The 12063-nt window shown below is 47.1% G+C and overlaps 1 protein-coding gene across 2 annotated transcripts in view; it reads left to right on the plus strand.

Annotated features, from left to right (window-relative positions):
• LRP1 (LDL receptor related protein 1) overlaps positions 1 to 12063 on the plus strand; it is a 1410884-nt gene that overhangs the window by 519429 nt on the left and 879392 nt on the right. For both annotated transcript variants that reach the window (XM_069230782.1, XM_069230783.1), the window contains exons 31-32: positions 8303 to 8397; positions 9540 to 9689. In XM_069230782.1, coding sequence (XP_069086883.1) covers positions 8303 to 8397; positions 9540 to 9689 — 245 coding nt within the window. The remainder of the gene's footprint in view (positions 1 to 8302; positions 8398 to 9539; positions 9690 to 12063) is intronic.

Below are 12063 nucleotides of genomic sequence, written 5' to 3' on the forward strand. Positions count from 1 at the left end.
TGACACTTGGAGAGTGGTAGTGTCCTAGCAGTTCAGAGAGTTTCTCCTCACTTTGGCCCATGATATCCCCTTAGCTGAGCATCATGGCCAGGCACAAACATGGAGTAGGTTGATAAACCACTTTCACTGGCCAGGTATGTCCCAGAAGGTGAAGGAGTTGTTGTGTGGTTGGGGTTCTCTTTGAAAGGGTAGGGATTGACATTGTTGGTCCCCTTGGCCCTTCAACAGTATCATGGAATAGATTTATGCTGGTGGTAGTGAATCATGCAACCAGGTACCCTGAAGCAATTCCCTGAGGACTACTACTGCCCCTGCAGTAGCTAGGGCCCTTATTGGTATATTAACCAGAGTGGGCTTTCCAAAGGAGGGTGGTTCTAGACAGAGGCACCAACTTCATGTCTGGATACCTAAAACATGTGGGCTGAGTGTGACCTATAAGTTCACTACCCACTATCGCCCACAAACCATTGGCCTTGTTGAGAGATTCAACAAGACATTGAAAGGTATGAATGGTGAACTCCCAGAAATACTCAGAAACAGATGGTATATGTCTTACTTCCATGCCTGCTTTTTGCTTACAGGGAAGTGCCACCGAAGGGAGTAGGTTTTTCCCCCTTTGAGCTTCTGTTTGGGAATCCTTTAAGATGACCCCTTTGTCCTGTGAAGGAGGGATGGGAGAGAGAGCTCAGAGAGCATTGTGTTTTATATGCTTGGCTTTCGTTCCAGGATGGCTGAGTACATGAAAAAGCTTTAAAAAAATCTTAAGGCCAGCCAAGAGCTCCAGAAACTCTGGTATCACCAAAAAGCAGCACTTGTGGAGTACCAACCCGGGCAGTTGGTATGGGTTTTGAAGCCCGTGCCTCCTAGGACCCTCCAAGACAAGTGGAGTGGGCCCTAACCCATCCTAGAAAGAAAAGGTAAAGACACCTACATGGTGGACTTTGGCTCTTGAGGAAGTCCCAAAAGGGTTATCCATGTTAACCGCCTGAAACCCTATCATAAGCTGAGAGTGAACTTCTGCCTGATCTCCTCTCAAGCAACCCAAAAGATGGCTCAGTTGAGGAATTGGTCCCTTCAGACACCCTCACTGGCCAGCGGCAGGCTGATTGTAAGCACGTCTTAAAACAGTTTGCTGACCTCATCTCCTTGACCCCTGGCCAGACTACCGGGTGCACACTTGATGTGGACACTGGGGACAGCTTGCCTGTCAAAAACAAACTTTACAGAGAGTCTGACCATGTCAAAGAGAGCATCAAAGCTGAGGTCAGCAAGATGCTGGAATTGGGAGTCATTGAGCACTCTGAAAGTCGCTTGGCCAGCCCAGTGGTTTTAGTCCCCAAACCTCATTCTCATGGTGGAAAGAACAAAATGAGGTTCTGTGTGGACTATAGCGGGGTCTCAGTGCAGTGACAGAAACTGATGCTAACCCCATTCCTAGGGCTGATTAGCTAATTGACAGATTAGGGGCAGCCAAATATCTCAGTACTTTTGATCTCACATCAGGGTACTGGCAGATAGGTCTGTCGCCTGGAGCAAAAGAAAAATCTGCATTCTCCACTCCTGATGGGCATTATCAGTGCACTGTTATGTCCTGTGGACTAAGGAATGCCCCTCCTATTTTCCAATGGTTGGTGAACAAAGTCCTGGCTGGGTTAGAATAATTTAGTGCAGCTTTTCTAGATTATATTGCTGTCTTTAGCTCCTATCTGGCAGGATCACCTAATCCACCTGGTGAAGATCCTTGAGGGTCTGAAAAAAGGCAGGCCTCTCTATCAAGACAAGCAAGTGCCTGATAGAGCAGGGTCAGGTTGTATACTTGGGTCACCTTGTAGCTAAGGGCCAAGATCCAGACAGTTCTGGACTGGGTAGCTCCATCAACCCAGACTTAAATCAGGACATTCCTTGGCTTGACTGGACATTGCAGAAGGTTTTTGAAGGGGTATGGCTTCATTGTGCCCCCTCTCACAGAACTGACATCCAAGAAAATGCCAAAAAAGGTAAATTGGACAGTGAGCTGTCAAAAGGTCTTTGACACCCTGAAAGAAGCAATGTGCCCAGCACGTGTTCTCAAAGCTCTGGATTATACCAAGCAATTCATAGTGCAGACAGATGCCTCTGAACATGGGATAGGAGCAGTACAACCCCAGATTAATGATGATGGCCATGACCAACCTGTTGCTTTCATTAGCAGGAGGTTACTCTCCAGAGAGCAGCGTTGGAGTGCCATTGAGAGGGAAGCCTTTGCTGTGGTTTGGTCCCTGAAGAAGTTAAGGCCATACTTGTTTAGCTCTCACTTCCTTGTTCAACCTGACACAGGCCTCTCAGATGGCTTATGCAGAAGAAAGGTGAAAATCACAAAACTGTTAAGGTGGTCCATCTCCCTATAGGGAATGGACTTCACTGTGGAACATAGCCTGGGACTGACTATGCCAGTGCAGATGTCCTTTCCAGGTTCTTCCACTTAGAAGATGAAGACCCTTGAGGGGAAGGTTAGTTTCATCCTTTTTCGTTTGGGAGAAAGCCATGTAGGAAATCACCCTTTTTGCCAAAGCTAGCCCCACTTTTGCCTAGTTTCTGATGTGGCTTTCACTGTTAGTGCAGTGGGTCCCTGCTAAACAGGTCCCCAGTGCCGGATCTCTTTCCCCAAAACTGCACAGTTGTTTTGCACAAAGGGAAAACTCATTAGCTGCCACTGTAAGTCCCTAGTAAATGGTACCCCTGGTACCTAGGGCCTAAGGAAGGTCTCGGAGGGCTGCAGCACCAATTGTGCCACTCTGGGGGACTTCTCACCTAACTCACACAGTGCTGCCATTGCAGACTGCATGTTTTGGTGGAGGCTAAATTGAAACTATACCTGTCGCAGACCCCTGTGTGCAAGCTCCCCTATCAGTGCATGTTCTCTGTGTAAGTCACCCCGAAAGAAGGGTGCATTCAGGCACTTGTGAGGGCATATATGCCTGAGCAGATATGCCCCTGCTATGTCTGTCGATTCTGAGACATACTAAGTGCGCAGGGAAGCCATTGCTTGTGCTGGACACTGGTCATTACGAGTTTCCCCAGCTACGTGATGGCTTCTCTGAATCCTGGGATGCTTGGTATAAAACATGTCAGAATAATAAACCACAGTGATGGATTTATTAATAAATGCACACAAAGGGCACCTTAGAGGTGGCCCCTGAAAACCTATCCAGCTACTGCTATGTTCGCTGACTGATATGAACCAGTGCAGCCACCATAGACTGAGTTCTGCCCCCCTGAGGTGAGGGCCAACGCTCTTGGAGGCCCAGAACAAAGGCCTGTTTTGGGCAGAGGTGTTAACACCTCGTCCAGAGCAGGATGGACATTGAAGGCAGGGAGCTTCAAAGCCCTTGCCGCCTTTGAAATGCAACCCAGGACCCCGACACCACTGTCCTGCCCCCACTTTTGGTGGTAGCACAGGTGGGAAAATTTGTTAAATTATGAGGAGTGCCCACTTCATGCCAGTAAAAACCCCTAAGGTGAACAAGCTGAAGTGGACACTACATTTCAAATTCCCCCATCTTGAGTGGAAGGAATTAAGTCAATAGGGTTAGGGTTATGCCCACTTCCCATAGGAAGTGGTCATAAGAAGGGTGTAGTCACCCTAAAAGTGGTCAGCCAATTGGCTACCGCCTGGCACTCCCTGTAACGCCCCTAAATTCAGTATTTAGGTGGCACCCCTGAGCCCTAGAACTCAAATCCTGACTACCTACAAAGAAGAGTCGACACCGAGGAAGAAGAAGAAGAAGGTGAACCGGTACCAGCCCTTCCGGCCTGCCTGCTAACATCACTGAAATCTGCAAAAAATGGCTCGACCTGCAGTTTCAAGAAACTCAGGAAGCCTGACTCCTGTGAGCAGCGGACCTGCTCAGCAACAAAGTATCCAACAAGGACTCTGCAGCCTGTAAACCCAACACCTGAAGCGACCTCTGCACCCATCGACCTCAACCCGGTTAGAAACCCACCAACGGTGCCAGCAGGGCTCCCCAGCTGTCCTGAACCCGAGTCCACCCCAGGGTCACCCCTCCTGCAGTCACCCAAGTCTCCTGCAGCCCCTGCATGCAGGCTCCCCCTCCCACAGCCTGGTGGTGAGAGAAAACGGTCTCCTACAGCAACCACTGAACCCATGACCCCTGCCCCCAGCTGACGTGGGTCATCGGTGCCAACGACTTCCCCCGGCTCCTGAGAGCTCAAGTCCACCCTGGATCCATCCCTGCTGGACTACCCCACAACACCTGCATCCTCAACTCACAGGACTCCCTGACCGTGTACTCCTGGATGAGAAAACCCAACTGTAGGAAGTTGGCTCTGTATGTACTATTTAAAAGTAAGAAATAGCATGCACAGAGTCCAAGGGTTCCCCTTAGAGGTAAGATAGTGGCAAAAAGAGATAATTCTAATGCTCTATCTTGTGGTAGTGTGGTCGAGCAGTAGGCTTATCAGAGAAGTAGTGTTAAGCATTTGTTGTACATACACAGGCAATAAATGTGGAACACACACTCAGAGACAATTCCAGGCCAATAGGTTTTTGTATAGAAAAATATATTTTCTTAGTTTATTTTAAGAACCACCGGTTCAAGATTTACAAGTAATACTTCAAATGAAAGATATTTCAGGTAGGTACTTTAGGAACTTTGAATTAACAAAATAGCATATACAGTTTTCACATAAATGACATATAGCTATTTTAAAACTAGACACAGTGCAATTTTCAACAGTTCCTGGGGGAGGTAAGTGTTTGTTAGTTTTTGCAGGTAAGTAAACCACCTACAGGGTTCAAGTTTGGGTCCAAGGTAGCCCACCGTTGGGGGTTCAGAGCAACCCCAAAGTTACCACACCAGCAGCTCAGGGCCGGTCAGGTGCAGAGGTCAAAGTGGTGCCCAAAACACATAGGCTTCAATGGAGAAGGGGGTGCCCCGGTTCCAGTCTGCCAGCAGGTAAGTACCCGCGTCTTCGGAGGGCAGACCAGGGGGGTTTTGTAGGGCACCGGGGGTGACACAAGTTAGCACAAAAAGTACACCCTCAGCAGCACGGGGGCGGCCGGGTGCAGTGTGTAAACAGGCGTCGGGTTCGCAATAGAAATCAATGGGAGACCAAGGGGTCTCTTCAGCAATGCAGGCAGGCAAGGGGGGGGCTCCTCGGGGTAGCCACCACCTGGGCAAGGGCCACCTGGGGGTCGCTCCTGCTCTGGAGGTCGGATCCTTCAGGTCCTGGGGGCTGCGGGTGCAGTGTCTTTACCAGGCGTCGGGTCTTTGAAGCAAGCAGTCGCGGTCAGGGGGAGCCTCGGGATTCCCTCTGCAGGCGTCGCTGTGGGGGCTCAGGGGGGTCAACTCTGGCTACTCACGGTCTTGTAGTCGCCGGGGAGTCCTCCCTGTGGTGTTTGTTCTCCACAAGTCGAACCGGGGGCGTCGGGTGCAGAATGCAAAGTCTCACGCTTCCGGCGGGAAACGTGTGTTGTTTCAAAGTTGCTTCTTTGTTGCAAAGTTGCAGTCTTTGGTGAACATAGCCGCTGTCCTCGGGAGTTCTTGGTCCTTCTAGATGCAGGGTAGTCCTCTGAGGCTTCAGAGGTTGCTGGACCCTGGGAACGTGTCGCTGGGGCAGTGTCTTTAGAAGTGGGGGGACAGGCCGGTAGAGCTGGGGCCAAAGCAGTTGGTGTCTCCGTCTTCTCTGCAGGTTTTTTAGTTCAGCAGTCCTCTTCTTCTTAGGTTGCAGGAATCTATCTTGTTGTGTTCTGGGAGCCCCTAAATACTCGATTTAGGGGTGTGTTTAGGTCTGGGAGGGCAGTAGCCAATGGCTACTGTTCTTGAGGTTGGCTACACCCTCTTTGTGCCTCCTCCCTGAGGGGAGGGGGGCACATCCATATCCCTATTGGGGGAATCCTCCATCTGCAAGATGGAGGATTTCTAAAAGTCAGAGTCACCTCAGCTTAGGACACCTTAGGGGCTGTCCTGACTGGCCAGTGACTCCTCCTTGTTTTTCTCATTATCTCTCCTGGACTTGCCGCCAAAAGTGGGGGCTGTGTCCAGGGGGCGGGCATCTCCACTAGCTGGAGTGCCCTGGGGCATTGTAACACGAAGCCTGAGCCTTTGAGGCTCACTGCTAGGTGTTACAGTTCCTGCAGGGGGGAGGTGTGAAGCACCTCCACCCAGAGCAGGCTTTGTTTCTGTCCTCAGAGAGCACAAAGGCTCTCACCACATGGGGTCAGAAACTTCTCTCAGCAGCAGGCTGGCACAGACCAGTCAGTCCTGCACTGAACAATTGGGTAAAATACAGGGGGCATCTCTAAGATGCCCTCTGTGTGCATTTTTTAATAAATCCAACACTGGCATCAGTGTGGGTTTATTATTCTGAGAAGTTTGGTACAAAACTTCCCAGTATTCAGTGTAGCCATTATGGAGCTGTGGAGTTCCTGTTTGACAGGCTCTCAGACCATATACTCTTATGGCTACCCCGCACTTACAATGTCTAAGGTTTTGCTTAGACACTGTAGGGGCATAGTGCTCATGCACCTATGCCCTCACCTGTGGTATAGTGCACCCTGCCTTAGGGCTGTAAGGTCTGCAAGAGGGGTGACTTACCTATTCCACAGGCAGTGTGAGGCTGGCATGGCACCCTGAGGGGAGTGCCATGTCGACTTAGTCATTTTCTCCCCACCAGCACACACAAGCTGGCAAGCAGTGTGTCTGTGCTGAGTGAGGGGTCCCTAGGGTGGCATACAACATGCTGCAGCCCTTAGAGACCTTCCCTGGCATCAGGGCCCTTGGTACCAGGGGTACCAGTTACAAGGGACTTACCTGGGTGCCAGGGTTGTGCCAATTGTGGACACAATGGTACATTTTAGGTGAAAGAACACTGGTGCTGGGGCCTGGTTAGCAGGGTCCCAGCACACTTCTCAGTCAAGTCAGCATCAGTATCAGGCAAAAAGTGGGGGGGTAACTGCAACAGGGAGCCATTTCCTTACACCAACACCAAAAGACATCCTTGTATCCTTTGCACCTGGGCACAGGAGGAAAGGACCAAAGGTGCACCTAGGTCCCAAGCACCCCAAGTCAACTACATACCTGTTTGTTCTCCCGGACTGGCTTTCCAGCAGAGCCTGCAGCCTGTTTGTCATGGGGTCTATCTCCCACAGGAAATAATTGGGCACCTGAGACCTAACTGCACCTCTGCACCCGGCTGCCCCAGTGGCGCTCAGTGTGACCTTTTGGTGTGGTTCTGATCAGTGCCCAGTATTTACCCTAACTCCCTGAGACTGGCTTGTAAGTAGTTGTTAACTCTGTTTGCTGATCATTGTTTTTCCCCTATAGGATAACATTGAGAGGACTCTGAAAAATGGACTAAGTGTTTTTTTTTTTATGGCAAATTATTTATGCTTGAAAGTCTGCTTAACTGACAACATATTTATTGGGTTTGAAACATAAATAAAAATAATTATTTTTCTAAATTGGCCTTGTATTTATTCATTGAGTGTGTCTCATTTATTGCCTCTGTGAGTACAACACATGCTTTGCACTACCCTCCAAATAGTCTAACTGCTCGCCCACATGACCACAAAATAGAGCATTTGTTTTATCTACTTTTGCCTCTGCAATACCAATTGAGGATCCACTGGGCTGTTTGCACAGTGTACTTCATTTTAGTGCACTGTGTAGAGAGCCAGCTTCCTACATGTGATTAAAGGCTTTCCAAATGAGAAATAGCTAACAACATTGGTGACAAGTCTTAGAGCTGTATTATGAAATGCTGAATGTCCTGAAACATTTGTGTCAGGGTGCCTTGTGTAAAATATTTATAAGGCACTATTTGTGCATTCAGTTGCAGTGCAGACTCTGCAACTATTGGTTGTAAATATCTGCAAACTATTTTCAGGGACCCGCTGCTGAAAATATATAAAATCAAATGTAACATTTCTAACGACGTACAATTATTAAAGCTTGGCTGTTTTAAAAAGCCCTTTATGTCTTCAAGAGGCTAAAAAGAAGCCTTAAATCTACAGAAAAAAATAATGATGTACGACCCCTGTGACTTAAGCTGCGCAGGGTCATACAATCCTAAATCGGAATGTTCTCTGTAAGGGACAGTAGACTTCCTTATTTAGGATCATATATAGATTGATATTGATAGAAATTTCCTGCATCTCTGTGGCATAGATATATCTTCAACTCCAGTTAAAAAGAGAGTGGAATGTTTCAGTTCGGGACATTTGTTTCTGTTGCTGACTGGGACCTATTCGGGTCTGTACGTTAATACATGTAACTAACACACATAATTCTATCATTCACAGGAAGCTTTACTGGACAGATGGGGATAACATCAGCATTGCAAACATGGATGGTACAAATCAGAGTGTTCTCTTCACTGGCCAGAAAGGACCTGTTGGTACGTTTGTGAAGAAGCCGTTATTTCAGAGGTGGCGTCAGATAGGCAAGCCACAGCTTAGTGTGGAACACTGCATTTTGTCAATGAGAATCCTGTGCTTCTTTTGGCTGTAAGAGAATGGTATATCATTCCTTGCTTACTATATTTCTTTTGCATATTGCTTACTATTTCTTTTTAAGAGCATCCAAGGTCTGTCTTCTAACTGTACTTTTATGTGGATTGGGTTGTGCAGACAAGCTTCCAACTGTTTGGTTGGCCTCAATCCAGTGTTATGGTACCTTTTTTCCAGATGGCAATTGAGGTGATAGGAAAAGATAGGTGTGAGATTTGCATGGGTGGTTAACAGGAAATTATTTGGGAACCCTGACAATCCCAGAGATTAGGTAATAGCCAGTTATGCTGGCATCAGCATTTCTTGGATTTGGCACAGGAATCTTATGGGCATGACATCTTTAGCAGAACACACTGGTGTTCTTTATGTTAACACTTAATCTTGTTTGCCATGGTAGTTGTCTGTGGCCTTATGTAATTCCATATTTAACTGTAGAAATGCCTTACCTTATGTGCACCCTGACTCAGCTTCAGTGTGTGCAAAATGTCTCTGAATGGCTCATATTTTGGGTTAGGCGAATAAGTAAAGCGCTCCACTTGAGTAGGTCTTGCATTGCTAACTGTAGTGGGAAGAGTGGGGTTTGGGACATTTACTTTGACCAACAAAGTATCTCTATAGTGATACCCCTAATTATTTGATGTGTAAGGTCTTGTGATACTTTCCCAACTGCTCCCTCTGTTCTGTACCTTTTTCTGCCATAGGCAGGTCCCAAAAAGATTGAAATTGATTTTTCTTTGTGTGCAGGATCTAGAACATTTTCTTTTCCACACCATGTGTGACAGATATCCTCGTCCGTTTTTATGGAAAACAAAATTTTGGACTTTCTAAAAACCTCTGGACTGGCATGCCCAGATAATGTTCAGTTAGTGATTTGTGGTTACTAGTTTCAAATATCTTCCTTGGGATTCTTTTTGGACCAAAATAGTACACAAAAGTTATTAAAACATAAATGCACAAAATCACAATACACAGAACATCCAAGGAAAATGCAGGTTGTGCTTAGTAAATAAATGGTATCTCTTCTCTTTAGGCCTTGCCGTTGACTTCATAGACCTGAAGCTCTACTGGATCAGTTCAGGCAATGGAACCATCAATCGATGCAACCTGGACGGGAGTGAGTTAGAGGTGATTGACTCCATGAAAAGCTACCTGACTAAAGCCACCGCCTTAGCAATCATGGGTAAGGAGCCTTGTACCCAGGCAGGTCCAGCAATGTTTGTACAGAGTGTCACATCTAAACTGCACTTGAGATCAGATGTGATGTAGCATGTTTGGGTCATCATCACAAACCAGAATTGGTTCCTTCTTACTCCGGACACCTGCATTGATCTTGTGACCTGTCATTATTTGGTTTGATTAAATCATGCTTTGTTTACCTTATTTCTGATGTAAATGTGCGTCTTAAAATTCTTTAGGATTTTGATTTTTTTCTCCATGCCTTTGGATAAGTATGTGGAGTTTGCATCATAACAATACTTGAAACTTGTTACTTTTGCTTGTGGAGTACCCTGGGGAATAGCATTTTAAAATTGCTAATCGTTCCTTCACAAAGCTACTTTTAAGTCAGCCTTTCATTTTTATTGACATTATTCCAAGCTTTGACCTGAGTTTATTTAGGTTAACAGTTGAGCATTCTTCAGGTACATTGTACATACTACAGCTACTGTGTGATTACAGTGAAAATATTTCTAATAATTATTTTTTGGAGCGTCAAAAGTGTGTGTGTGTGTGTGAGGGAGTTATGAATATTCACTATGACATCCAGCCTAAGCCCACAAAACCCCCAGTATGTAATTGCAATCTTTTTTCTGCTATAGGGTTTGTAAGCAGGAAAGGAGCTCTGTGTTGAAAAACTTGTAAGACCAGAAGACATCAAAAGGACTGGTAGGGTCTCCAGTTCGGTTTCCAAAAGTCTTGCAGTCATGACACCAGGTCTTTTTGGAATCCCAGTTTTTTTTCTTTGTACCCACCCTAGTATTGGGAAGAGTCTTGGGCCCAGCCACCTGAGAAGATTTTTGGGGGCCTTTAGAAGACTTTGTTTTTATCCTTTGTTTGGTCCACATCTTTCCCTTGGGAAAGTTTTGCTCCTCTTTCTTGTGGTCACCCCCCCCCCCCCCCCCAAGTGGTAGTTTTGGTCACCCTTTTTTTGACATAGTGGTCTGCCTTCCTCCCCAACTCTTAAGAAGAATGTGGACCTAGGTCCACCATTTACTGATGTAGCTTCTCTTGAGTACAATTGCTTAACAGATGCTCTTTCATAATTAGATTTTAAAGCCCTTCATAATCAACACAATCATGTTATCTTTTGAACCAGCCACCTAGTGTTTTCACTGAAAAGTCCAAAAACACGTACTCCTCAGTGGTGAGTCCACAGCCCTCAATCAGGGTATCCTTCATGACATCAGAGGGCTCAGCATCTGCCTCATTCATTGTCTGGAATCTATCACTGCATTTACCAGAGAACAGTTCCCAAAGGAGAGAGCTCCAATACTTCCAGCTGACCTTCCTGGCTCTACAACCTCTCTCAAATGCTGTGAACTATTTGGTGATTGTAAGGAAATGCCTCCTTGGCATGGTTGCCCCCTGACTTTTTGCCTTTGCTGATGCTATGTTTACAATTGAAAGTGTGCTGAGGCCTGCTAACCAGGCCCCAGCACCAGTGTTCTTTCCCTAACCTGTACTTTTGTATCCACAATTGGCAGACCCCGGCATCCAGATAAGTCCCTTGTAACTGGTACTTCTAGTACCAAGGGCCCTGATGCCAAGGAAGGTCTCTAAGGGCTGCAGCATGTCTTATGCCACCCTGGAGACCTCTCGCTCAGCACAGACACCCTGCTTGCCAGCTTGTGTGTGCTAGTGAGGACAAAACGAGTAAGTCGACATGGCACTCCCCTCAGGGTGCCATGCCAGCCTCTCACTGCCTATGCAGTATAGGTAAGACACCCCTCTAGCAGGCCTTACAGCCCTAAGGCAGGGTGCACTATACCATGGGTGAGGGTACCAGTGCATGAGCATGGTACCCCTACAGTGTCTAAACAAAACCTTAGACATTGTAAGTGCAGGGTAGCCATAAGAGTATATGGTCTGGGAGTCTGTCAAACACGAACTCCACAGCACCATAATGGCTACACTGAAAACTGGGAAGTTTGGTATCAAACTTCTCAGCACAATAAATGCACACTGATGCCAGTGTACATGTTATTGAAAAATACACCACAGAGGGCACCTTAGAGGTGCCCCCTGAAACTTAACCGACTATCTGTGTAGGCTGACTAGTTTTAGCAGCCTGCCACAAACCGAGACATGTTGCTGGCCCCATGGGGAGAGTGCCTTTGTCACTCTGAGGCCAGTAACAAAGCCTGCACTGGGTGGAGATGCTAACACCTCTCCCAGGCAGGAATTGTCACACCTGGCGGTGAGCCTCAAAGGCTCACCTCCTTTGTGCCAACCCAGCAGGACACTCCAGCTAGTGGAGTTGCCCGCCCCCTCTGGCCAGGCCCCACTTTTGGCGGCAAGGCCGGAGAAAATAATGAGAAAAACAAGGAGGAGTCACT

The sequence above is a fragment of the Pleurodeles waltl genome, chromosome 4_2 (assembly GCF_031143425.1).
Source record: "Pleurodeles waltl isolate 20211129_DDA chromosome 4_2, aPleWal1.hap1.20221129, whole genome shotgun sequence".
NCBI lineage: Eukaryota > Metazoa > Chordata > Amphibia > Caudata > Salamandridae > Pleurodeles > Pleurodeles waltl.